Genomic DNA, 26,173 nt, shown 5'->3' with positions numbered 1-26,173 from the left:
CAGAGGTTCCCCTATGGGGCTTACCCCTTCACAAATCTGCAAGTGAACAAAGGCAACTTGCAACCCAAACTTTCATAGGCACACTCTCAACCACAACAGTGGGAGTTATGCCAAGATGTAACGAATTGGAAGAGGAATGTAAATATATTACTTACCCCGATTTTAATTTGTTGCGCCCTCTGTAAGAAGCAAATCGGCAAGTTGCTTGGCACATCGATTGATTAAAGATGAAAATCATAATAAAGAAGTGCAAAAAAGTCATAATTAAGCATTCGAATCAAATGGAAACGATTTGGACAGAGCTCTGTGAGTACCTTAGTTGGGATCATTAGTGCAAATAACTTCTAACTAGGTCTACAACTCCTTTTACAAGAATCCAAGTGAAATCAACCATGTGGCAAATGCTCGAGTCAGTAATCTGAAGTGGATGATCCAAACTGTACAATCGAGATTAGACGATCTTGATGTGTGCAATTCGAATTTGAATGATTTGAACATTTGCGACAATCAAGACTAGATGATTTGAATTGTACAATCGGAATAGTTGGCCTAGCATCCACGATGTCTTCATGTGCTTTGTGAAGTAGCAAGTGGCAAACCAAGCCTTCATTTGTTGGGAAGAAGAAGAAGAAGAAGAAGGCAATAGCCAGGAAGGCAACAAGGTGGAGGATATGTGATTTCTTGCTTAGAGACATTTACCAAACAGATGCTTGTCTAGTTGTCTATCCTTGGGACATGCAATAGTGGTATAAGCTCTTTTATAGTGAAGGTTTCTTGTATCTTAGTACTTTTTGCATCAACCCCATGTTAGCTTAGAAATTTTCATGGTTAATGACCGTATTTCCTAAGAGCAGTGGCCACATATGTTTTCAAGTGCTTAATGTAGCCCTCTTCCTCTACTTAGCTGATGTTAATGATTTGTGGTTTCTTTGTCAAAATATTTGGAGGAGGTAGTAAAGAACTACACAGTGATGATTGGTAACTGCACTCGGTAGGTCTAATTAGTGCATAGCCTAATCTCAATCAAACAAAGTTTTTTTTAATGTTTTACATGGTAATCGTTGTGGATCTTGAGCCATTTTAGATCTGATTGTGTGCAATGAGTGAACCAACTTGGTAAAGCATTGTGGCTTTGATTCATTGTTCTGGTGTGTACCTTTATCTTCCAACAAGCATGTGGCTAGCATCATGTTAGATGCTAGCAGAGATGGGTAAACTTTTTTTGTTACAAATAATTTTTGTTATGAGTATGCGTATGCATTTTTTGACATTTAAAATTTTTATTTTTCACTTTTTTAAAGGTATTTGCTAGAGGAAGATTTATTTGCAAAAGGAAGATATATCTATGGTCAAAGTTGTGGATATAGGATTTGAAAGTTATGGCATCACCATTCCTTGGAACCTACTTATAATGGATAGAGTGCACTTTTACAACTTATAACAGTTGAAGTTGTGGATACAAGATTTGAAAGTTATGGCATCAACATTCCTTGGCACCTATAATGGACAGAGTGCACTTTCACAACTTATAACGATGACTTATAGACACATGCTACTATATTTGAGGGATATTCTATATCCCTCAATAACGATGACTTATAGACACATGCTACTATATTAGAGGGATATTCTATATCAAGAGATTGGATATTGCTTACTAAATTCAAGATTTTATCTTTATCTTATGATTTCTTTGTAGCACCCATCGAACCTTTTGTAGTTTCTTCCATTGTAGGTTCTGAAATTTTGAGTGCTTTGACATGATATTGTATTAATCCTTCTCTCTTTGCATGTAGTTCATATGTGAGAGAAAGAAAAAGACCTCCATTTTATGTGTTGATGTGGACGTGATGTTTTGGCGATCCACTCCCCTCGGAGATGCAAACGTCATTATAGCTTGGGCAATCAGAAAAATTCATTATGGCTCGGGCAATTGGATTCAGTAATAGCCTTGTGGTTCTTACATTGTGGTTTGTATATTTGGATTTTGTTTTTTTGTTATGTTATAATTTCCTTGATAATGATTAATTGGCATTGTTCGAGTATCTTTAGAGAGAGAGAGAGAGAGAGAGAGAGAGAGAGAGAGAGAGAGAGAGAAATGAAATGATATATTAACGTCTTCAAAAGGCCAAAATGACCTATGAGACCAAAAAGGTTACAAGAATTGGTGGATCTGATACAATGTCTGTGTAAGAAAAGCTAAAACAACTAACTGAAACTGAAACAACAACTATGGGGAAAAGTAAGGTTACTAGGAGCTCCTAAGAGAGAGAGAGACTGAGTAGGCAATAGTACAAAATAGATACCTAAAAAGAAAGAGCCGTGAACTTTGTTTGAGCAATAAAGTCTCATTAGAAGTCGCAAATAATAATGCCGCGGTTCTAGAGTAGACAACTAGTTTTATTGTTTGAGCAAGAAGTCTCTTTAGAAGTAGCGCATGTTCTACAATGTAAAACACACGCTCACATATATATTGTCACGTGTGTGGAGTAAAACACATATGTATTGTCACGTGTGTGGAGAGAGGGAAATTTAGTTGATTACCACACGTTTGCAAACGTAGCACACACTCACATATATAGTCACGTATGTGGAGTAAAACACACACATATATAGTCACGTGTGTGGAGTAAAACACACACATTGTCACGTGTGTGGAGAGAGAGGGAGATTTACTTAATTACCACACCCTAGTCCCTTACATTTGCAAACGTTGGCTCATGCTGCTGTCTTCGCTTTTCAAGGGCTGTTCGTTCACCAGGAAAGCTATCTTCCTTGTCAACAACAAATACAGAAGGTTTTCGGCTCCGCGCGCAACCATGGTTACCTGCAAAGCCGTCCGCGTTCATGAACTGGGTGGCCCTGAGGTAAACCATTTCCCACACTCTTTTGCACAATGATTTCATCAAGTCTATGGGGATGCCAAATGATCTGGCGTATGTATGTGCGCGCCTGTGTATGTGTGCACGTACACGTGTGCATGGGGCGTGTGTATGTATACATATGTATGTCCCTCAGTACCCTCATAACTCGATGGTATGGAGGGGTAAGCATTTCTGGCACTTTTGCATCTGCAACTGGGTTATTGATGCTAGATGAGCTACATGTGCTGTGTACTTGCTATGTATGTGCATGTGCTTGTGTATATGCATATGTGTTGTTCCTTGAGGTTTTGCCCTCAATTGAATTTTCAGTGAACTAGGGTTTATGTGTGAATGGTGTATATCCATGTTCCTCAAAGGAAATTGGATGAGTACGTGCCTAGGGCCTCGTATGGAAACGTGTATCTCTTGTGCACCGTTCATAGATGACAATCTATCCAAACTGTTCTTTTGCATGTGTAGACTGAATTGGATCAACGATCATGCTTGGACAACATTGTATCAACTAAGAAACAATAGTTGTTATGTAAAAGGCTAATTAGAGAGCAAAGATGGGTTTTGGAACTTTTGAAAGAAAGAAAGGAAGAGGAGGGGGTGCGTGAAAGAAAGAGCATCACAGGTTGTAGGCCCAAAGCACAAATTGTAGAAGGCTGGAAACAGCCGATTATTGCTGAAAATGAGCACGAGGGAAGCCCGTAAGTGCTTACAAGCATAAGAGACTGTTGCTGCAGATATGCAAGAATGAGATGAAAAGTGAGGGGAAGGGTGAGAACCCTTATGTATCCCTCTAGAGAGTTGGTCAGCCAATTGTAGCAGGCCGACAGTTGTCCAGTTGCATAAAATGCTATAAAATGTCTAAAAAATGGTAGAAAATGCCTAAATAATATCTGCTAAATATGCCAATGCAGGGTCTTATAAAATGACAAGTACAAGCATGAAAAAGGTGATGTAGACCCTCTAGAGATGATATTGTGAGGGCAAACGAGACCAAAGGACCAAATATATGAAAGAGCAGAGCAAATCACACAGCATGCAATGGTGATATGTATATAACTGATGAAGTCCAGTACAGGAGCTCTATGTGAGACTCCGAACGAGCAGAGAAGGTTGCTGTCCCAAAAAACGTAGATAACAATCCCGAAGTAAGCCTGATGTAAGCACCTATATATGCCTGATGTAGGGTTGAGATGTAAGCGCTTATGTCCTGATGGGTACTGATGTAAAAACGCAGAAGGAAGCTGTAGTGAAAACGCAGATATATGCGGCCTGTACCAACAGCAGCAACTCGTGAGAAAAACGTTGAAGATCACTGCAAATGTAGGCGTCTAGCTCAGTAGCAGCAGGGAAAGGTTCCACCTGTTGTAGGCGGCTTGTTCCAACAGTAGCAGCCGGTGTAGAAGAACGTTGAAATGCAGTCCTGAAGTAGGCGATCAATCCAGTAGAAGAAAGGAGTAAAACGCTGAAGTGCAGTTTTGAAGAGACACCCGGTTCAAAGTTTCATTGAGTTCGGGCATATGTGACCCAAGCTCCCTCCGACAAGAAGAATTGAATCTCTATCGCCGCGAGGATCCATTGGTACATGACCGTTTGAAGGCCAAGAAAGCTGAATCTTATATGGATCATGCAATGGCAATGATTGCTCAAGAGTTGCACATGCAACCGAGGGATGCAGCACGTGCATACTTGGCTCGTACCGAGAATGCCTATGCAGGAAAGGCAACCATCCCACATGTCTTGCAATCCCCACAAGTGCCCGAACAAGAACTTATGTCTAAGAGGATAAATCTCCGTGCTAAGGGAGAGGAACAATCAGTGACTTCACGCCATGCAGGAATATCTCATGTAGCCCGTGAAGGATACAATGTTTATGGCAGTGGTCAAAATGTATGTCAAATGCCATTGCCGGTTGAAAATGTGCATGCACAACACATGCAACATGGGCTGCAATTTTCTGTTGGTGCAGGTATTCCGCGTATCTCTCATGCCACTCATGCCTTCGAGTGTGCTCGTGAGGGAGAAGTTATGGCTGAAAATGTATCAATGCATGTTGAGGGGCCAGCCATGCCTCATGCTTACAGGGCACATGTATCTATGCCTTATGCATCACCTTTTGGTCCAAAAATGATGCCAGTTACAGGGGCTGTCCCAATGGACAAACATGGGGGAAAACATGTTGAGATGCACACACATGCATCAAAGTCTCGTGACTTTAAAGCCGGAGACAAATCTGTGAAGTTTGACACATATCATGGGGAATATGATGCATCAAAGGCACTTGCTTTTATTGCCCAGTTTGATATTGCTTTCAGTGATGAGGATTTCACTCAGAAATCCATGATCCGGCATGTAAGCATGTTCATGAAAGGCACTGCTGCCCATTGGTGGCTCACAGAGAAGCTCTCACCGAATCCTGTTAGATCATGGGAAGAGTTCAAGGAGAGGTTCTATGCTCAATTCTTGCCTCCCAATGCATTGAATGAGATAACAATGAAGTGGGATTGGGTAAAGCAAAATGAGGGGGGAATCGGTAAATGCATATCTACAAAAGTTTTGGAAAGTGCTCTTGGAGGTGTCTCCATTTATGCATGTCACCGAGGCGGAAAGGAAGAGAAGGTTTCAATCGGGATTGCAACCCGTGTACAAAGCGGGATTACAAATGTATCTTGGTCATACCTTACACCAATTAATCGCAGCCGCCACCGCCACTGAGCAATTGGAACTCAAATTGAGTTGATCCAATAAGGCTAAACCCTCATTTCAAGGCAAAGAGAGGGCTGTCCAAAACCTGCAAAATGATGGACAGCCACCTAAAAGGGACCAAAACCAAGCCAAATCAGGTCCAAAAGCTAAAAATAAGTTTGCTAAAAAGCGTCCTTATAAGCCGGCAAACTTTGGTCTTAGTGCTGAGAAGGAGCAATATATGCGTGAAGGCAAATGCTTTACTTGTGGCAGCACTGAGCACATGGCAAGAGCATGCCCAAATAAGAAGAATAAAGCTGAAAATGCTAATGTGCCGAAGCCTAATGTGCATATGGTTCTGGATGTGCAGGGCAACACTTCACATGATAGCAAAGATAGGGTTGTATGCAAAGCTTGGGGACAACTCAAGAATCAGCCCGCTTTGTTTATGTTTGATGATTGTGCAACGGAGAATTTCATATCCACTCAGATGGCAGCTGCTTTGGGTATTGAAGTGGAGGACATGGGTCCTCAAATTGAAGCAGGGGCTGCCTTTGTTGGTAGAGAAGTGCAGGTCATGCCTATTTTTGGCAAGTTGCGCATACACATTCAAGGCTATGTGGATCATGAGGATTTTCTTGTGGCGCCTTTGAATGGCTGTGATGTATTGCTTGGAAAGCCTTGGCATACACGTATTGATCCGTGCAAGGCTTACAAGACTAACAGGATCACCTTCATGCATAAAGGCCGAGAACATGTAATTGATGCTGGTGAAGAGGGTGATACCATTCCCCTTGTATCTCATGTACAAATTAAGAAAGTAATGAAAAAGAGTATTTTTGCGTACTTGATTTTTGTACGAGATCTTGTTGAGGATAATAATGTACATGTAAACACTCTTTGTAATGATAGGCTAAAATTTTTGCAAGAGCACAATGATTGTTTTGCTGATGAGTTACCAAATGAGTTACCACCTCTACGACCGGAAGATCATCGCATTGATCTTGTGCCGGGTAGCTCACCACCTAATAGGCCAGCCTATCGTGTAAGTGCATCCCAAAAAGAGGAGATCATGAAGCAAGTAAATGAGCTTCTTGAGAAGGGTTTGGTTCAGCCAACCTCTTCCCCATATTGTTCACCTGTCCTCTTGGTTCAAAAGAAGGATGGATCCTTTCGTATGTGTGTGGATTATAGAGCTTTGAATAAGCTTACCATCAAGAATCGGTTTCCGATTCCACGCATAGACGACATCCTTGACAAGTTGGATGGATCGGCATGCTTTAGCCGAATTGATCTCAAGAGTGGATATCATCAAGTGCGTGTAGTGCCTCAGGATGTACACAAAACTGCTTTCAGGACAGCATTTGGGCTTTATGAGTATCTTGTTATGCCTTTTGGTCTTACAAATGCCCCGGCTACATTCAATAGAATGATGGATCGCATATTCTGTGGGTACAGGAAATTTACAGGTGTCTTCTTTGATGACATCCTAGTCTTCTCGAAGACCGAAGAAGAGCATAAAGCTCATTTGGCTATTGTTTTTGAAGAGCTCTATAAGCATAAACTCTTCATAAATGCAAAGAAGAGTGAGTTCTTCTTGTCAGAGATACATTATCTTGGGCATATTGTGTCCAAAGATGGAGTGCGGATGGATCCTGCAAAGATTGATGCAATTTGAAATTGGCCCGAATTGAGTTCCGTGCATGAGATCCGTAGTTTTCTTGGATTATGCTCTTACTACCGCAGGTTCATTCGACCCTTTGCATGGATTGCTTCTCCTTTGCATGATTTGACAAAGAAGAAGGCCGTGTTCAAATGGACTAATGTAGAGAGAGATGCATTCCTCAAATTGAAAGATGCAACTACTCATGGTCCAGTGTTGATCGTTCTGGATTTGCAAAAGCCTTTTTGTGTGGAATGTGATGCATCTGGAAATTGCATAGGGGGCTGTCCTTAATCAAGAGGGACATGCCGTGGCTTATGAGAGTCGTAGGTTGCATGATACGGAGCTATCTCTTGGCATATATGAGAAAGAGCTCTTGGCTGTAATTCATGCACTTACTATATGGAAACACTATCTTCTTGGGGCTGATTTCACTGTGAAGACAGATCACCAGAGTTTGAGGTATTTTCTTACTCAAACTAAGTTATCAGAGAAGCATATGAGGATGGCTTGAAATGTTATGTGGCGGATCAGAAGTCTTCTTGGGAGAAGTACTTACCGCTTGTGGAATTTGCATATAACACAGTACATGCATCTACGGGAAAGGCCCCGTTTGAGATTGTTTATGGTAAGGTGGTTTTGCCACCCATCCTTCGCACAAAGGATGAGATATTTGCAGCTGATGAGTATGTAAGAGACTTGGATATTGCTTTTGCACAGGTGCGGACAGCCATTGCAAGGTCACAAGACAAGCATAAAAAGGCTGCCGACAAGCATAGAAGGCAATTGGATGTTAAAGAGAATGATTGGGTATTGCTGAAATTTGAGAAAGCAAAACTTGCAAAGAGGCCTGGCAAAGAGGGTGCATATCCTAAGCTTGCAACCAGGTACTATGGGCCTTTTCGAGTGATCGAGAAGATCAATGAAGTGGCTTTCAAATTGGCATTACCTAGTCATTGGCACATACACAATGCTTTTCATGTGAGTCTCCTTCGCAAGTATGTAGGGCCGGAGCCCAGTGAAATGGTCATTGAGGATCCACCAGAAGTGGATGAGCTTGAGGAGATCTTGCAGCCAGAGCAGATTGTGTATCACAAGGAACGCAAGCTTGCTGCAGGCAAAGTTGTGAGGCGTTACCTTGTGAAGTTTAAGAACTATCTTTCCATTGATGCTAAATGGGTAGATGAAGAGTTCTTCAAAGATTGCCCGCATGTGCTTCAGACATATTTGGATGCATTTCAGTTGCGGACAACTGTTTAGAAGCGGGGGGGAATGTCACCATTTGGCCACCCGAATGGTTCACTCTTGCTTTCACACTATGTACATATTGGATTGGTGTCCATGGCTTATGGAATGTGCCTATGCATGTGATTGACACGTGTCATGCTGTATAGGTGGATATGATATTCCGCTGGGACTTGATGTTATCATGCCCGGAATATCTGGAGAACTTGGCTTTCCGTTGGGACTTGTGCCTTTGTGTACATGCGCGGAAACGCCTGGAGGACTTGGCTTTCCGTTGGGACTTGTGCCTTTGTGTACATGCGCGGAAACGCCTGGAGGACTTGGCTTTCCGTTGGGACTTGTGCCTTTGTGTACATGCCCGGAAACGCCTGGTCTTATATGGTTTCATGAACGGAAATTGCTCATGCCAATGCTGCATTGCATAGCATCTTTATGTGCTTGCCTGCAAATGAAATTGCATGCTGTTTTCATGCTTGCTTGACCAATGTGTAGTTCCGGGTAAGGGGACGCCCGCCCGTGAACCGTGCGTGTGAAACTGTCTGCTCTGCTGGCATGGTTGTGTGGCATGTGAACAGGTGGTAAGTATTACCCAATCTAGGCTCAAATAGCCCTTAGGACTTAGCCAATATTTATAAGTGAGTGCGTTCCCACTTCATTAAAGTTTGGGTGCCCAAAAGTCACTTATAAATTATGACCGCTTCCAAGTTCACACTCACTGAAGTCTCGAGGCGGACAAGACTCAATGTCCAGGACCTGATCCTCCCTTTTTACTCATAAATGGGCATCTCCCCATGTCCCTTCACCTGATTGGACCCCAATTCACTTACTTATTAAGAGAAATTCGTGTTTTCTCTTCATGAGGATTTTTGGAGGCTGAAAACTCTGTTTTTTTCCACCATTTTTCTCCATTTCCAAGCTCTCCATAGCCATACCCAACTTGCTAGGGTGTTTTCCAAGCTTCCAAGAGTGTTTCCAAGTGCTAATCACTCTCCTACTCACTCCCAATGACTGAAATTCAGCAAAACAGCTCTCATTTTTGCTGTAATTTCTGGTCTTTTTATTGAAAACCCTAATTTCAGCCTTCCTTTCTCAAGTTGAACCATAGGGGAAGCTTTCCCAGGGTTCCCTTCATCCTCTTGAAGACTTTTGTCGCGAAGGATTACGGCAAATCGAAGATATCAACACTTCTAAAGCTTCCAACGCGAAGGCTTCCGCTTGCAACAACTGTTAGAAGTCATCTCCTGTCCAGTTTTATACACCAGGGCCTCTGTTGTGGGTGTGCTCGCCCGTATATCATTTTTCCACACTCCCCGTATTTTTTCCCTATTTTTCCCATTTTTTTCTAGTGGCTGGAGGGCTGCCAGTTGATGCCAGGAGCACTCTGAAGCTGGCCGACTGCATCTGTATCAGTCGTGGGCTGTCTGAGTGCTGGCCGACTTGTTCTGTCCAGGCGTGGGGCATCAGATGCTGGCCGACTGCTATATTCAGCAGTCGTGGGATTTTGTCCAGTCGTGGGCCTCTTCTAGAGCTGGCCGACTGCCCTCATGGGCTTGTATATATTGCCCCCCATCCTCCTCCACTTTCTCATTCAGTATCTCCGGGATCTTGTGTATAGAGAAGAGTTTACACACATCTCTCTGTGTTTCTTGTGCTGATTATTTTCTGCAGTCTACTTGCTCTTGTCTACCCAAGTTTGGATATCATTTCCGCTGCATATTCTGACATGGTATCAGAGCCCTAGGCTCTAGGAGATCTTGGGCGTTTTTTCTGAGCAAGAGGGGGAGCAACAGGTTGCTGATCGGTGGACTGTTTCGGGCTGAACGGGAAGTGAAGGTGCAAGAGGAAGGCGGGCAGAGGGGCTGGACAGCCACTTGCATATTTTTTGATTTTCAGATTTTTCCCACCCACCCACCCTTTCAGGTTACTCTCCGAGATGGCGGATTTACTCGAGATGGCTGAGAAGCACGTGAAGATTCCGACTCTCCCCACGTTCCCAGTGGATCGGCAGTTGGACGGGTCCAATTACGGCATCTGGAAGGTCATGATGGAGTCAGTTTTGGAGTCATATGATCTTGCTGATTTTATTATCAAAGGGGTGCCAAGGCCGGAAGCTGAGGAAGGGGAGTTATTATCGACGAGGAAGGACCGAGAGGCACAGGCACAAATGTGGGACCGTGTCAACGCCAGGGTCCAGTCGTTTATATTCCTCAATTGCACACCACAGGTGATCAACCATGTGAAGCACATGACGCTGGCGAGAGGCATATGGGAGCACTTGGCTTCTTTGTACAATAGGGTGTCACCCATGAAGCGGATATCCTTGGAAGTGCAGATGCGGGTTATGAACCCTGCAAAGTCTTCGACGATGCGGGAACACATTAACAAGCTGCAGGCCCTTCAGCAGGAAGTCCTTCAAGCTGGGAAAGAGATATCGTCCGAAGATATGGCCATCACGTTACTTTCCCACTTGCCTGGTCAGTATTCTGCTTTCTATTCCTCGTTGATCACTAGTGGCAGGCTCAGCACCATTACTTGGGAGGAGCTTGTGCCAATGGTCTTGGACCAGGAGGAACGATTCACGAACCCTCCTCAGGGTGGAGGTTCGGAGGCCTTTACTGGCCAACGGTCGAAAGGCCGTAACTCGGGCAAGGGGAAGGCTTCATCGGAGAAGTCTTCTGAGAAGATGTCCGACGCTGACCGCGAGAAACTAAAGGCAGAGAGGACCTGTAATGATTGTGGCGAGAAAGGCCACTACTGGAGGCAGTGTCCCAAGCGGAAGACCGAGAAGGGTGAAGACTCCTTAGCAATCATGAAGACTCCGGCTTTTGTGCACCTGGAGGTGATGGACACCGATGCTTCATTTTCTTCAGGCAGGGAGGAGATTGGAGGACTCTCCGCAACGGATACTCGGGAGTGGATTCTCGATAGTGGTGCTTCCAGGCACATGACTCCTTCCCGTTCCGGTTTACAGGATCTCTGCAGGTGTTCTGGTCATATTCTTACTGGGGATACGTCCACTATCCCAGTTCACAGTGAGGGCAGGATGGAGATAGTTCCCGATGGCAGAGGGGGGAAGCATTCCTCCGAGGTGTTGTATGTTCCGGCACTCGGTTTTCATCTGTTGTCAGTGCATCAGGTTTGCAAGACTGGCGTACGGGTGGAGTTTGATGAGCATTTTGTTGCTCTCCGGGACAAAGCAACAGGCCAAATGGTTTGGGAAGGTGGAGTGGAGAATGGAGTTTACAGGCTTTCAGCACTCTCTCTCCCAGGTCCTCAGGATTGGAATGAGTGGCAGTGTGGTAATGGCTACTCAGGTGTGGATACGTTGCAGGAGCGGGCTTTCCGTGACCAGGTGGTGGATAGCTTGCCAGTAGATGGCAGCAGTTGGCAGGAACTTTCCAGTACTGATGTTGGTAGTTCTTGTGTTCGTGAGTCAGAGGAAGCTGAACAGGTCACTTATGCTCTGATGTCTCGTTGTGTTCGGGACATAGAACTTCCAGTAGTTGAGGATGTTCTTTCCACGGGGACCTTTCGGAAAGCCAGGCAGGTGACAGGTGCTTATTTGCAGAAGGAGGTGGTTTCTCCAGGCTTTGTGGTTCCGGATTCAGAGGGGGTGGTTGACAGGTTTCAGAAGGCCTTGCGTGGTCTTCAGAAGGTTTCCAGGACTTGCTTGTGCACCGTAACAGGTGTTGATCCTTGTGAGCAGTGTGATGTCTCTGAGATTCAGAAGCTGTATGGTTCATGGATCTGGTTGATGGACACCAGTTTGGACGGGAGCTTCCTGATGAGGCAGTTGGGCTCTTGGTTGCAGATGTCTCTTTGGGAGGCAGGATTGCGTTTCCTATGGTTTCTGCGACATGCGAAGGATCATGGACTCTTGTACACAGGAGGGGGATTGTTGGATGGAGTCAGACTCCGCGGTTGGAGTGACTCGGTTTGGGGAGGAGATCCGGACACGAGGGGATCTACTTCAGGCCCAGGAGCAGTTCTACGGAGCCACAGGAGGAGGTTGCATGGCAGGTTTGGGCTTCCATTGGAGGAACCCATGGTCATCCAGAGGCACTTTGTTCGTGAACAGATCGTTGCTGATGACATCTTGCTGGAGTTCTGTTCGACGGAGGACAGTACGGTGGACCTCTTCACGAAGTCGCTCTCAGGATTTGCTCAGGCGGCACCCCAGCTCCCAGTGGTTGGTTACACAGCCAGGAGCTGAGAGGGGGTGTTAGAAGTCATCTCCTGTCCAGTTTTATACACCAGGGCCTCTGTTGTGGGTGTGCCCGCCCGTATATCATTTTTCCACACTCCCCGTATTTTTTCCCTATTTTTCCCATTTTTTTCTAGTGGCTGGAGGGCTGCCAGTTGATGCCAGGAGCACTCTAAAGCTGGCCGACTGCATCTGTATCAGTCATGGGCTGTCTGAGTGCTGGCCGACTTGTTCTGTCCAGGCGTGGGGCATCAGATGCTGGCCGACTGCTATATTCAGCAGTCGTGGGATTTTGTCCAGTCGTGGGCCTCTTCTAGAGCTGGCCGACTGCCCTCATGGGCTTGTATATATTGCCCCCCATCCTCCTCCACTTTCTCATTCAGTATCTCCGGGATCTTGTGTATAGAGAAGAGTTTACACACATCTCTCTGTGTTTCTTGTGCTGATTATTTTCTGCAGTCTACTTGCTCTTGTCTACCCAAGTTTGGATATCATTTCCGCTGCATATTCTGACAACAACTTCTATGAAGACTGGTAAGCTAATTGGACAATGTGTTGTCATTACTTACTCAATAGAAGGGCAGGACTCCTTGTTTAGCCGCCCTGTGTAGTATTTCTCTTGTCCTATGTGCTCTTGAAGATGTTGCAACCTTGCTTGGTAGAACATAGAGCCAATGGTAGAGAATATGGGCACTGAAGTCGGGCTGGGCATCAAGGCAGCTCCTTGGTGATCTACATCGACATACCATTGTTTTCTAAATGCTGAATTTCATATGCATTGGCATGGAGGATTTGGCAATGGATGCTCGTGAAGCTATGTATTGAATTTCTCCAATAGTAATACAATTTACTCAAAGGAGGGGTCGGCCGTTCCGGCTCATTGTGTGTCTCTTGTCGATTCAGCAATTTACTTCTTGTATATGAGCAAGTGTCCTTCAAATCTTAGTGTATTTAAGTGTATTGATTAGCATTGTGTTCAACCAAGTTACAAAAACCTCTTGCATCGTGGCATTCTTCTAGTACTTCCCAATCCCAGAAGCCTCTACTCCGGTCTCAAATCACATGAATCCTCATCTTCAACAACCAAAGTTGTTTTTTTCCTTCATCGTCTCTCATGATCCCTTTTAGGTCAGAGAGGGGGTGTGTGACATTGTCCAAGGTAGCCTGGTTGGGGCCAGTGTTAGTGTCAAATAAGATGGTGCCAATGGATTTCATGGGCATCATTGTGTTGTTGCCACATCGAACTTCTCCCTTAACGGGACGCTAAGAGATGAAAATGTCAGCATTGTGTGCCATATGTGAGTAGCTCCATTGTCAACTACCCAAGTGACAGGATGACCACAAGGAAGAGTTGGATGGGCCTCAATGATGGGCACAGAAGGATTGTCAGGTAACTGACAGATCTAAATGAAGGCAGAGGCTTTCCCTTGCGGATGGCCTTGTTTAGGCCTTTGTTTCTTCTTCTTTATGGAGGAGTGGCTAGAATCAACCTTAAATGTGACCTGAGTGATATTGGCCGAGGGCCCGGGATGAGGTGTAAGGGAAGACCGACCAGTCAGACATCTCTTCAAGGGTGGTGAAAGAAATTGACTGGGAAGGTGGGGCTTGAGCAACTTGACCAGTGGATCGCCACTGGGAGGAACGCAACCAAGTAGAACCATTGCCTTGTTGTTGGGTGTAACATGCGGAAGCTTCGGGGAAGATCGATAACTTCAATGCTCAGAAAAACAGCACACTTGTCGCGACGAAATTAATGCACAAAACTGAATATAGATGTGCAGAAAAAGAGAGAGGGAGAGAGAGAGAGAGAGAGAGAGAGAAGAGGACACAGTATTGGGTCCCGAATACCCTCTGTAGGGCCCCCACCACGAATGGTGTATTTGCTTTTATTAGAATGATGCAAAACTGAAATAAAAGACTGAACCTGAACCTTCTTGGCTAAGATAGATCTCTACCCTTGACCTTCAATCCTTCACCCCTTCTGCGTTATCTTATCCTTGGCTGTCCTGGCCCTTTGATCAGCTTCAGCACTTGGTGAAATATGAGATAAATGAACTGATTTATGTCTTGGGTATTTATACCCTTCAAGGAAGCCAGTCGGCTGGTTTACAGCAGTCGGCTGCCTGAAAATTGCTCCACGACTAGAATATTCAGCATTAAATGCTGTAAAAAACTGCGCATGACCCAAAAACCACTGCTGGCCATCAGGTGCCTCAGATCTGGCTGCTGGGGAGCTTGTGTGGGCTGCCCCACACCTGGCTTACAGCCCTCTAGGGCTGTGTACCCTGTCGGCTGCCTGTCCAGGAGCCCTAGGGCTGTCCTATAGCCCTTCCATGGCCATCCCATGGCTGGTGGGCACAGCCAAGGCCTTCCTGGTGTCACCAATTGGCCAACCATTTGGTCCATCTCCAGATTTGTGTCTCGTTCACTTGAGGCCAGGCCGGTGTCTCATGTGAAGGGGCCAGTATTTTGCATAACATGGACGGGAGCCAGACTGGTGCCACCCATGTGTTAGCAGGATGGTGTTGTATGGACGGGAGCCAGACTGGTGCCACCCGTGTATGACCTGGTGTCATGTGCACAGTGGGTATCTACCGTGTGCTATACGCATGCAAGACTAGTTTTGAGGCTTGGGGAAGCTTGGAACTAGGCAGGTTGATTGACGAGCTGAGTTAGGGATATACTAACGGGCGGGCACCCAAGTATGGACGGGCGGGCGGCCAAGTGTGGACGCCCGATGACCGGCCAAGAGCCTATAAAAGGGTGGCCAAGGTTAGTTATTGTATGATAGAGAGTCTCGCGAGTTTGTGAGAGCGCTATGGTCTTGGAGCCTGGATCTAGTGCAGACGTGCACCTGCTTTATGCAACCGAGGCCGGCAGCAGTCTCGAGGCCCGCGAGGGCAGCTTCGCGGCGGTATGGGACGTTGCGAGGAGGAGATTGGTCGGTACGTCAACCTAGTTAGCTCAGCTCGTGGCTCGGTGTGGGGACAGCCAAGACTGTGGGCTTGCCCACGGCTGTCATGGTTGGGAGGTGAGTCAGGCCTGCACCCCCTTGCTTGTTTGTTTGTTCGTTTGTTTGCAGGATTCGAGTTTCGAACCAAGATCGATCACGAGGGGATCCGTGGGGATTTGACACCTGGAATGTGTTCTATCCATGGGATTGTCACGCCATGGAAGAGCCGGTATATGTGCCGTGTTTTGCCTATGGGACTGTCACTCCATAGGGAGGCTCGTGCCTATGGGATTGTCACTCCATAGGAAGACCGGGATTTATGTTTTCTGTCGTGCCATCATTGTGCCCGACAAAAATGTTTAGTACTTGTTCTATGAACGGGAGATATGTCCATGATACTATTTGCACATGCATTAATGTTTGCATGCCTGGAACTGTCTTCGCGTGACTTGTATTCTTGTGTTTGCCTGTTTGACGTGCCACTTACTGAGCGGGGACGCTTGCCAGTGAGTCGTGAAGTTTGCTCTGTCTTCTGACGAGTTTTGTTGCGTGTGAACAGGTGGTAAGTGTATTGCATTTGTTTATTTTATAGCATTCTTTTTAACCTTTGTTTTTATAAGGTTGCAGGTTCACACTCATTAATGAGTGGGCACCCTCCCCAATATCTCATAGTGCCCTTGGTAGGGTGGGCACCCATTATGGGCACCCACGTATGGGCCATGGTGGGGAGGGAACCCCTCACTTAATCATGTGTGTGGGGGTGGGTGCATGGCCACCTACCCACCCTCCCTTGGGACTTTGGAACTGGCCGCCTCCATGTGATTCAGGTGGGCCGGCGAGTTGTTCGTCGTGTGCCCCTCCATGCAAATCAGGCGTGATACTCCTCTTGTATATAGGCAGTTGTGCCTGACCACCTTCTGGGATTCGACGCTGGCCCACAGGCGACTCTGCTTGCTCTTGCGCAGAGGTCTCTCTTCATTTTGCTCTGCAGGCGGCTACGCACAAGTCACCATCCTCATCTTGCAAGCGGCTGCGCACAGGCGACTGCTCACAGATGGCTGCACAGGTTCTCCTCACTCTTACCTTGCAGGCGGCTGTACACATAGGCCTTCTCTCCAGCTTATGCACAGGCAGAATACTCTATAGGCGACCCTAGTTACCCCATACTATCGGGCAGCTGCTGGCGAACCATCCTCTATCTATCAAGCTGGCTACAACAGCAGTAATAGAGACTTCTTCTTTCATACAGATACTCTCTGCTGCTAACACCCATTCGGTGCCGGGTAGTCCAAGCTTCTAGAGAACCACGGTCCATGGGTGCTGAGATCGGGAGAGCCAGGCGTTAGTACGGGAGCGCCTGTTTGTGCGTGATCTTGGAACACCAGTGGGGCGCTCTCTGCGGATTCCAGTGAAGGCACGGGACCGTAGAGACTAGACTTCTTCAAGTGGATCGCTCTCCTTCGAACGTCTACTTCAAGACTCTTGTTTGGTAACTATATTCATTTTCAGTTGTACATGGACATCATCTGGTTCATTGAACCCATGGAGCATTGTATCACTTAAATACTCCCAATAATATTTATATATTGAGGGGGGGTCGGCCCGTTCCGGCTCCAGTGCTGGTGTCCATTGATCATCATTTCATTTCATTTCAGTTTTCAGTTGTTATTGAGTTGTCCATTCATATTGTGATATTTAAGTTGTGCCATTACGCGTGTGGGTGTCCAACGGAGTCTATTCCCACTTGACGGGATCGGTTTCATTGGTATCAGAGCACGGTTATTTCCCTCTTCTTAGTGGGGAAACGAACCTGTGTATTGGACACCCCGCTTCTAGCACACTTAACATAATGGACAGCCAAGGCAACCCTTTGGAAGTGCCTAATTCGAGGGGCCCATCAAGTGCCTCGCGTGGTTTTGATGCTTTGCAGGGAAGGCACAAGCCCCTTGAGAGGGTGAATGATAGTGATTCGAGGGGACAACTGTCTCGTGGAAAGACAGTTATGCAAGAAGAAGAGTCTGATGCAATGAGGGCTGAATTGGAGCATATGAGAAAGCTTTTGCAGGCACAAGAGCAAGAGTTGAAATTTTTGCACGAAGTTCCCCATGTGCAAAGTGCCATTGAAGCAAGGAAAGCCGATGCAATGGTGGACATGACTTTTGAGTCCATGGCACGAGAAGTGGGCAAGAAGCCAAGAGAGTTGGCACTTTCCTACCTCCTCCGCAAAGGTGACATCAAGGAGGGGGAAGATGGAGAGCTGAAATTCAGAAATCCACCTCGCTTGAAGCATGGAGATCCCGCATCTCAAAGGTTGAGGTCATTTATGCAAAGGGAAGAGGTGACAGCCACCTCTCGTCATGCATCTTCTCCACAAGGCACAAAGGGTGACAGGTATATGTATGCTAGTGCTCATGGAGGGCATGATGGTCACATGTATTCAAGGCATGTATCCCATGGAGGGGGTGACAGGTCTGCAAATAGAAGAGCTTTGCCTACTAAGTTGTCTCATGGAGAGACAGGACCTGCCACTTATGTAGCCATGTGTCCACTATCTCCTTGGTACGCTGCTTTTGCTTACCCCCAAACTGTTCTGGAGTAATGTTGGGGCCTAAAGCAGATGCCAAGGTATCCATACCCGAGAGAGTAGATAGGGTCGTAGTGGTCAATAAAGAGATGGAATTCTGTAAAGCCTACATCTGCGCGGCGACTTGTGCCTGACATTCCGAGAAAGAAGCTTCGAAAGCAACTTTAAACTCTTGAAAATCAGATTTTGATACAAAATCGTTGAAAAGATCGCCATTGGTGGTAGCCAGCAGGTCTTCACGTTCGGGAATGGGTTCCATCTCGGATTCTTGGGTTGACATCTTGAAGAGGGCAAGATGAGAGAAAAGCTTGGCTTTGAACAAAGAAGAGTGCTAGAGAGTACGAGGAGGAGTGTGGCAAGAAGCCCACTTTAGGCGAATTTTATAGGCCTCTCCAAAAGCATGTGTTTTTTATGCGTTGCTTTTGTGTTTTTAAAAAATAAAAAAATAAAAAAACCATGCTTTAGGGCTTTTTATTTATTTTAAAAACACCCATAAAGCTTGGTAAAAAAAAACACTTAAAAAAACACATACGCTAGGCAAAACTAGTCGCATAGAAGTTAAAAAAAAAAAAACACATGCTTTAAAAAAAAACACGCTTTTGAATAGTTGTTTTTTCTAAAACCCCTTAACAAAGGTTCAAAAAACGAAAAGCAAGGCATGTTTTTTTTTTTAAAAAAAAACGAAGGCTAAAATTACATTGGTAGCGCTGCCTTTAACTGCACGCCTGTGTGGCTGGTTGGTTTGTGGAGATCATCGCCTCACAAGGACTGACGCCTCATCTCTCTTTCTCACGTTGTTCACACAGCCTTCAACTCTTCGACTCTTCTCTCTCTTTCTCATGCTGTTTACACAGCCGACATCTTATATTTCTGTCCTTGTCAACCACTCTTCTTCTTGTTTAACAAGACAACCCCTTTACAAGACCAAAATCCCCTACATGGGTTCCAATGATGCAAAAATAACATGCTGAAATCTGAAAAAACAGCAGTGTGCACGAAAAAACAGCAGTCTTCTCGAATTCATACCTTTTCTTTGACCTCTTTTTCTCTACCTACCGACTTGCTCGTTCTGGAGGCTTGCTCTGATACCACTGTCAAATCTCCTTCGGATCACCTCGTAGAACGCTCCTGATACAAGACTCGAAACTTGCAAAACAAAGCCAAGCAACGTGAAGGGGGTGCAGGCCTGACTCACCTCCCAACCTTGACAGCTGTGGGCAAACCCACAAGTCTTGGCTGTCCCCACCGAGCCACGAGCTGAGCTAACTAGTTGGACGTACCGACCAATCTCTACCTCGTGACGTCCCATACCGCCACGAAGCTACCCTCGCGGGCCTCGAGACTTCTGCCGGCCTTGGCTGCACACGTGAGACTCTATGAACTATTGACTAACCTTGGCCACCCTTTTATAGGCTCTTGGCCGGTCACCGGGCGTCCACACTTGGATGCCCACCCGTCCATACTTGGGTGCTCGCCCGTTAGTCTATCCCTAACCCAGCTTGCCAATCAGTCTACCTAGCTCCAAGCTTCCCCAAGCCTCGAAGCTAGTCTTGTGTGCGTGTAGCACACGGTAGATACACTCTTTGCACATGACACCATGTGACAAGGTGAGACCCTTCACTGGTGTCCTTTCAATGATTAAAGACTAATCAAGAGTAATTAGAGAGATTGACATTTGGGCACATGGCTTGCTCATCGGAATGCATGCAACTGGGATCCCGGGCACTTGGATCTACGTATTGGCCACAAAACGGGCACAAAAACTAGGATTCCGGACACTAGGATCCACACATGGGTCTCAATACGGGTGGTAGGAAGGTGGCTTGGCCCTTGTAAAATGGCACGAGATTGCAAAGGACCATTTGGGTGGTCAAATGGCGACACAGAGGGCAGAGGGCCACTTAGAGAATATTTTTACCCAAAAAATGACTAGAAAGCTGTAGAAGTGAGCTGTGTGCCTAAGCAAAAGGGGTGGTTTTTGGCTAGCGCTCAGCTCTCTAGGGGTTTTCAGCCTGTAGATGCATCTTGAGGCAGCACACAGCTTCCAAACAGCGCTTCTTGGCCGTGTGCTTGGCTGTGTGTTGATCTCAAGGCAGAGAGAGGGAGGGCTAAAGCTGACTGTATGGCTGATTGCAGACCATACGTGGGAGCTGATTGGGCTTGTGGGAGGCTCCCATCGTCAGGATGCACAGCTGTCATCTAGTTGGTCATGATTTGGGCGAAGATCGCCATTGATTTGAAGATCTCTGCCTCATACTCAGGCTACATGTGTATGTGCTGCCTGAGAAAAAGCAGAACTACGAAGACAAGGTGCTCCTAGTCCCCAAGTTAGGTTAGCGGGGAGATATATTAGAGCATCTTGTGTAGTTCGTGTAGATGCTCCTCAGTCTAGGCCACGAGATTGTTCACAAAAGAGTTGCATAGAGTTTTGGCATCAACATCGAGCTGTTGCTTTTGGTTCTGTTTATCAAAAATCTGGGATTCCGTGCGATAAGTTTCACCCAGTACCTACAGAGCTTTGTAAGCAATTCTACCTTTTGGATTAAAGAAAGGGGAGACTGCCCCATCTTTTGGACCATAGTGTGGAGTACAAAGCGCAACCATAGTGTGGAGTACAAAGCGCACGGCACACTTACATAGAACTCGAATATGCATCCATGCTCCTTTTGCAATGTTAGTAGCTTTCTGATAAATGATGATCTTCTGGGTCAACCCTATTACAGCGGCACTTCAGTTGGGAACAACAATTTAAGGTGCTAAATTGTTTTTCTTTTCTATATTTCTTGCGTTGACTTTGGAGCAATGAGATGAGGCTTTTTCTCTCATTTCTAGCTTCATGCAAGAGCAGTTATCGAACTGGTGGTTGGAATTGATGGCCAGCATCAACTGCAAGGTGGAGCAAGTTTTGCACCGATTTCAGCTCCAACTGGCACTTCAGGCACTGCCACAAGCAACCAAGAGCATTATTTGGACCACCCTGAAGACTTGAGCAATGACTAGATTTTCCATCAAGGAGGTTCCAGACTAAGCTTGACCATTTTGGACCTTCAGCATACAGGGTGTTACGCCGGCACCATGTGAAAGAAATCACTGTTCACTCGATGGCCGTCTTTCCTCCCCTTTGACAGGGTTCACATCAGGGCCTTTTGATGTGAGACTTTCCGGAGCTCATAGTCACGTTCATTTGCTGTGAATTGTGCTTAATAAACTTGAGTATGCACCTGCATGACGGCATTTCAACTGAGCAGTCTGGAAGATGGTTTCAGTGTGAGTTTCTTGTTTTTTAAGTTTTATGCTTTAAAGAATGTTTGAATCTAGATACGTTTTGTCATTTGTTTTTTGATTGATGGTAGGTGCTCAAATTCGAGGATATGGAGGTTGGCGAGCCTGGAGAGGGGGAAGTTCGTGTGAAGCACAGTGCTATTGGTGTAAACTTTATCGATGTATATTTTCGCACAGGGCTTTATAAGGCTGAACTTCCCCTCACACTTGGTATGTGAAAAGCTAGTTCTATTTCACACATGGTTCCATATAGCGGTCTCATTGCTGCAAACAAATAGCATTTTCATTTTATGTGTATGCAATCGAAGAGTAGAGGGAAACAAGTTAAATTACATTATCATGCTCAGGAATGGAGGCAGCTGGAGTGGTTACTGCAGTCGGGCCTGGACTGACAGGTAGAAAAGTCGGTGATAGGGTTGCGTACGCCGGTAGGCCAATGGGGTCTTACACAGAGGAACAAATTCTTGCAGCAAGCAGTGTTGTACCTCTACCTCCATCTGTTGATTTTGTCACTGCTGCTGCTATCATGTTGAAAGGCATGACTGCTCAATTTCTACTACGTCGTTGCTTCCGGGCAAGCTCCTTGAACATATCTGTTTTTTCCATTGACTAGAATTCTGGTCTTGGCATGCATACATGAATGTTTTTTCATTCTGCGGCCCCCACACAACCCACTCACCTGGTGAACACAGACTACCTTTCCATCTGCTTGCACACTTGCACTGGCCTATCTCAATTCTCTGCATGTATCTCTGCTGTGTGCAAACGTTTGCAAAATCTAGTGGTCCCCCCCCCCCCAACACACACACACACACACACACACACTCCAATGTGTATCTGCCTGCTTGCAAACGTGCACAGGCCTACCTCGATTCTCTGCAGCAAGCTCACACATGCACCTATCTCTGCTATGTGGAAGGACAATTGACTTGACACTTGCAAAGTTGGATAATCCTCTTGAAGCGCATAAGACTTGAGAATGCATGCAACCGCAAGACGGACGTGCCAGTACATGCATAACTACAAGCTGCCTGCATACTGGTGCATGCATAACCCGCAAGCTGCCTGCATTGAAAGATGCGAAGTTTGATTTTGTAGACATTTTGGGCACTCTGCTAATTCGTAAAGTAGTGTCTTAAGAGAAACACAGCTTTAGTGTCAATCAAGATTTAGCTAGTATAGGCTAGGCTTCTATAAGGGTCTGAGATTTGAGCTCTGAAGGACAGGCAATGTAGTTAAAGCCAAACATGAGGTCCGAGAATGGTTTTCAAGACTTTTGAAGTGGTGTCCTAACACATGTAGAACCTTTTCAGCTTAGAACTTGGATTTTGCAGGTGCAGCCAGGTCACACAATACTCGTGCACGCTGCTGCAGGTGGAGTGGGTTCTCTTCTTTGTCAATGGGGACGTGCCCTCGGTGCAATTGTCATTGGTACTGTGTCCACCAAAGAAAAGGCAACCCAAGCACTTGAAGATGGCTGCCACCACACCATCCTGTACAAAGATGAAAACTTTGTGGATCGTGTGAAAGAAATAACTAATGGAGAGGGTGTGCAGGTTGTTTATGATTCGGTTGGAAAGGATACGTTTCAGGTTAGCATAAGCTGCTCTCAAATGTTTCTTCCCTTGTCCTATGTGCACACTGCATACATACATACGTGCACCATGTGTACATCCATCCGTACATACATGCATGCATCCAGCATACATTCATACATACAAATGAAACTATGCCCTAATCAAAATAAGCTCTTGAAAAATAGATGCAATAGCTCTTCTTAAAACAACAATATTTATGTATGCCTGCATGTATGGATGTATGTATGTCTATGCCTTTTTGTTGTAATAATTCTTTCTATTTAGTGCTAGGCTTCATTATGGCTGAGTCTGCCTTGCATCTCTAGAGCTTTGACAGAAACTCAGTACAAACCTTTGTATGAATGTATGCTCGTGTGTGTGTGCGCGCGCGCGCCCGTGGGGGGTGTGGGAGCATATATTGATACCAAGTTCTACACCCACTATTGGGCAGTGATGGTGTTAGTGGGGATGCCATAGTATCTAGTCCATACTATGCATGATGGAGTTGATGGTTTATTGTCTTGTGGATGTCTACCATGAGGTTATAAATTGCACTTTCTTATAAGGTGAATTTGGGCATGCTCCTGGATTCATCTAGGTATATGTATGTATGTCTATATGCAATGTACATGTGTGGACAAGTCTGTAGGTAGGCATAGAGGCATGATGGTAGGCAGGGAGATAGGTGGTTGAGGTAGATAGGTATGGATGTCTGTAGGCATGCATGCATGCATGCGGCATGGATGCAGGCATGCATGCATACACATGTATGAGAAACATGCCTTGAGTTATTCCTGTGAGAACCTTATTTTACTCGGTTTTTAAATGTGTACACTACTATTTTCTCAGGGATCATTAGATTGCCTTGCTTATCGTGGGTATATGGTGAGCTTCGGGCAATCATCCGGCATTCCCGACCCAGTATCCGTGTCTGCTCTTCAGCCGAAGTCCTTATTCCTAACAAGGCCATCCATGATGCACTATACAGCAACTCGAGATGAACTGCTTGCAACTGCTGGAGAGGTTTTGGAAAATGTGGCCGCTGGAGTACTGAAAGTTCGTGTGAACCACAAATATCCTCTTTCTCAAGCTGCACAGGCCCATATTGACCTTGAAGCAAGGAAGACCACCGGTTGTTCCATACTGATTCCAGATTCTGTATAGTCCTGGATTGATCTGCATGAAACTTTCTGAAGCACGTTCTAGCACATGATGGCATGGCATTCATAGAATCAAATTGCTAGGATGATTCACTGTATGCAGATGTGCCTTAACAATCTTGACTTTTATATGGCTTTCTATCACCCTGTAATAAGTGCCATTTGTCTGATTGGACTTGAGATCTGCTTGCTTTGTTGAATAAATGTAGAGTTTTAATTGTAAGTTCACAGGGCATGCTTAATAACGATAGTGGGGGAGTGCTCTATGTTTACAATCCATTCTTTTTGTGTTATGCTTAAATTGGTGCCAAGAACATGTATGGCATCCTTTGCAAAGCACTAACCTTGTTTTAAACATCCAAGTAGCAACGTACAAGTTGCATTGGCTAGCCTCACACCAGTTTGTCTATTTATTGAATTTACTGGAGCTTTTCTATGGTGTATCCCTTTGCCGCATTGGCCATGCTGATTTCTTTTTAAATCTTTGTCTTATGTAGAAGAAGAAGATATGATTCTTCTTCTTATACAAAAGGAGCCATGTCTCTTCTTCTTATACAAAAGGAGCCATGTCTATTCTTCTTGTTTATGCATGTCAAGGAGGAGAATTTCAAGGAGTCAAGATGCTGCTTCTTCACAATCCCTAAAGCTATTGCATTGTTATACCACAATCAATGGAAGGATGAGGGCTTTGTGGACTCTTTGAACATAGAAGGTACAAAGTCATGCAAAACAAGAATTATCATCAGAATAACAAGCTTTTGATTAGTAGGTACTCTATTCCCAAATCCATTATAGAGTACAGATTCCTTGACTAGTTTTTGTCATGTTGAAACTCCATAAAAGCTATCTAATCCAAGACTCTTCGAGTGGAGGGCAGTTCTAATAGTTTTGCATCCCACATAGAGATTGATATGCGGATAGCCTCATAGAACATACAGGGTTTGGGGGGGTCTGTGCTTTCTAAGGCGAGGCGTCCTTAGAGGAGAGCTCCATAGAACTAAAGTTGGGGGATCCGTCGACATTCTTTTTCTCTAGGAGCACCGTCTTTTTGAGGGGCGTACCCTCTTTTTGAGGGGTGTACATGTCGTGAGAAGATTTTACAAGGTAGGAGTCACACCTTTTGGTCCCTACGAGACGTAAGGGGGAGCTTGTATTTCTGTCAATGAGCAGCTCTTGTTAGTCATTGGGTGAGCTTAGTGGGTTACCATTAGGATTGGAGAGGACTTTGTGGGTTTCTTTAACGTTTTTGCCCCAAACGTCACAGCAGGTAGAGTCACCTTTTGGAGTAGAGTTTGCCAGTCCCTTCCTCAGGGTGACTTTTGGTGCATGGGTGGAGACTTTAACATGATTGAGTTAGACTCAGAGGAGGCATGTCTACAGCCTTAGGCGCAGAGTACTCTGCTTGAGAGGAGTTGATCCTAGCACTCAGGGGACATGACCCTTAGCACCTGCCAGAGTTTGGGCATAGCCTCGGGAGCTTGTGTTTCTTGCGGTCTGATACGAAGAGCACTAGCCCTAACCTCTCTCGACTTGATAGATTCTATGTGAATGAGTGGACTTGTGATCCCAGGGGCATGATTGGTATCTTGGCAAGCACCACTTTCTCTGAACACGCTCTGGTTATTTTGTCCTTGGAGGACCCTTGGGGCAAGATATGCATGGGAGCACTAGGATTTTGGACAACCTCATTAAGGACCTTGAGATTTGCAGCAGGATAGAGCAGATATGAGAGGGATTGGATTTTATCTCTGGTTTTGCGGCGTGCACCTTGGATGCATGAGATCAATAGCTTTTTGCAGGGGGCAGCACACAGTAGATTGGAAGGATTTTGTGAGCCGGAGAGGAGCATTTGGAGGGTCTTGCTTCTCTCCAGCGTCTGCAAGAGAGTTCCTATGATAGTCTGTGGATTGAGAGTCAGCTTGGTGTCGCTTGTACAGAGATCAT

General features: G+C 45.6%; 1 protein-coding gene across 1 annotated transcript; it reads left to right on the top strand.

The window, feature by feature from the left end:
- Positions 1-2,559: 2,559 nt before the first annotated feature.
- LOC147615917 (uncharacterized) lies at positions 2,560-24,455 on the top strand. Its single transcript, XM_086778552.1, has 5 exons — positions 2,560-2,867; positions 21,564-21,702; positions 21,840-22,066; positions 22,827-23,084; positions 23,919-24,455. The coding sequence occupies exons 1-5, from the start codon at positions 2,721-2,723 to the stop codon at positions 24,231-24,233; spliced, it is 1,086 nt and encodes a 361-aa protein (XP_086634678.1). The 5' UTR covers positions 2,560-2,720; the 3' UTR covers positions 24,234-24,455.
- Positions 24,456-26,173: the final 1,718 nt, after the last annotated feature.

This window comes from Cibotium barometz, chromosome 39 (genome assembly GCF_041138505.1).
Source record: "Cibotium barometz isolate CiBa-2024 chromosome 39, ASM4113850v1, whole genome shotgun sequence".
Classification (NCBI taxonomy): Eukaryota; Viridiplantae; Streptophyta; class Polypodiopsida; order Cyatheales; family Cibotiaceae; genus Cibotium; species Cibotium barometz.
Note: the sequence above shows the minus strand (reverse complement) of the source record. Positions and strands in the feature narration are given on the sequence as shown.

Excerpts from the sequence above, each read along its gene's own strand:
- LOC147615917 (XM_086778552.1), top strand. The coding sequence starts at position 2,721 with ATGCTGCTGTCTTCGCTTTTCAAGGGCTGTTCGTTCACCAGGAAAGCT. Across the intron at positions 21,703-21,839 it reads TGAACTTCCCCTCACACTTG|GAATGGAGGCAGCTGGAGTG; the intron begins GTATGTGAAAAG and ends TATCATGCTCAG. Across the intron at positions 22,067-22,826 it reads TACTACGTCGTTGCTTCCGG|GTGCAGCCAGGTCACACAAT; the intron begins GCAAGCTCCTTG and ends TGGATTTTGCAG.